The following is a 1,407-nucleotide window of genomic DNA, read 5'->3' on the forward strand; positions in this document are numbered from 1 at the left end:
GAGTTATTATTACTTATTCAACAAATATGTATTTGCTATCATTTAGCGAATACCTACTATGTGACGTGGGGAAACAAGTCAAACACACTATCTTTAAAAAGCTCACAGTCAGAGGGAAAAACAATTAGAATTATAATTCACTACAAATGATTTTTAATATAGTATTATACTATCGGGTGTGTACAAGATGCTGGAGCACACAGAAGGGTTTACAGGTCACCTAAGGGAGTTCAGAGCTTTTTAGAGGACATGTCACCAGAGCTGACAAATAACAAAACTTACCCTGAGACACCAACATCTCATCTTTTCCTAGGGAGCACTTGTATGCTTACAATTTAAGGACAGACTTAGTAGGGGAAGGGTTGGTTGCGGTGTGGCACCTATTTCCTGTATTCCTGGCTCTCACCCTGGTCTAGTACTTTAGGTAATTGAAGACAGCAGCAGTAAGGCAAAAGGATTCCACCCCAACAAAGGATGGCTGGAAAGCAGTTAGTCCCACAGTGGGTGAAAGACAAGTCTCTGGACTGGGAGGTGCAGAATGTCATGGCCTTCCACTTTGTGATGGCATCAGGAACGCCTCCTTGCCTGAGTGACTGTGAAAACAGGAGAGCTCTCATCTGCACGTTTATTCCTGCTGCGGTTTTCCAGGCGTAGGGTAGGCGGGACCCAGGGCTTGGATAGCAGAAGTAACAGAAGGAAATCTTTCTCAGGAGTATTGATGTTTGCAAGCTGCTGCTGCCTCATCTAAGGGAACTGCAAACGGAAGGATGGTGTTCAGAAAATGTGAAAAGAAACTTAGTACTGTTATCACCCCAGATATATGGAAGGATGGTGCAGGCATCACAGAAAGTGGTGAAAGAAAGCTAAATGAAAAGAAAGCTTTGACTTCAAAAAGAGCAAGATTTGATCCATATGGAAGGAATAAGTTCTCCTCTTGCAGACTTTGTAAAAATTCTGTGCATCAACCGGGTTCTCATTACTGCCAGGACTGTACCTGCAAAAAGCCCATCTGCCATGTGTGGGAAGAAAAGTTTGGATACCCAAACTACAAGCAAACTTCTATGTAGATGTATTGATGAGGTTTCTGGCTTTTTATGATTTTGCTTTCTGCTTTGAATTTTTAAGACATAGTAGAGATAGTCAACTTAAAAATAATCTATTTCTGGACAAATGATTAAGTTTTAGCCAAGAAAGTTGGTAGGCATCCATTCTTTTGCTCTCAAGTTCTGAACAACCACTTTTGCATTAAGTGATTATTTTCCTTATGAGCATTTTATTGAACTAAAGTAAGTGATAAATTTAATGAAAAAACATTCCCACGTTCAATATGTACCTTAACATTACTTAACATTATTCTTGGGGGGCGGGTACCAGGGATTGAACTCAGGGGCCTTCAATCACTATGCC

At 40.7% G+C, this 1,407-nt stretch overlaps 1 protein-coding gene across 1 annotated transcript; it reads left to right on the top strand.

Moving 5' to 3' along the window:
* Nucleotides 1-767: 767 nt before the first annotated feature.
* Nucleotides 768-1,067, top strand: LOC124095098 (cysteine-rich PDZ-binding protein-like). Its single transcript, XM_046448208.1, has one exon. It carries the CDS (start codon nucleotides 768-770, stop codon nucleotides 1,065-1,067), a length of 300 nt encoding a protein of 99 aa, XP_046304164.1.
* Nucleotides 1,068-1,407: the final 340 nt, after the last annotated feature.

The sequence above is a fragment of the Marmota monax genome, unplaced genomic scaffold, assembly GCF_021218885.2.
Source record: "Marmota monax isolate L192 unplaced genomic scaffold, Marmota_monax_Labrador192_F-V1.1 WCK01_AAM20220418_F8-fsc00315, whole genome shotgun sequence".
Taxonomy (NCBI): Eukaryota; Metazoa; Chordata; class Mammalia; order Rodentia; family Sciuridae; genus Marmota; species Marmota monax.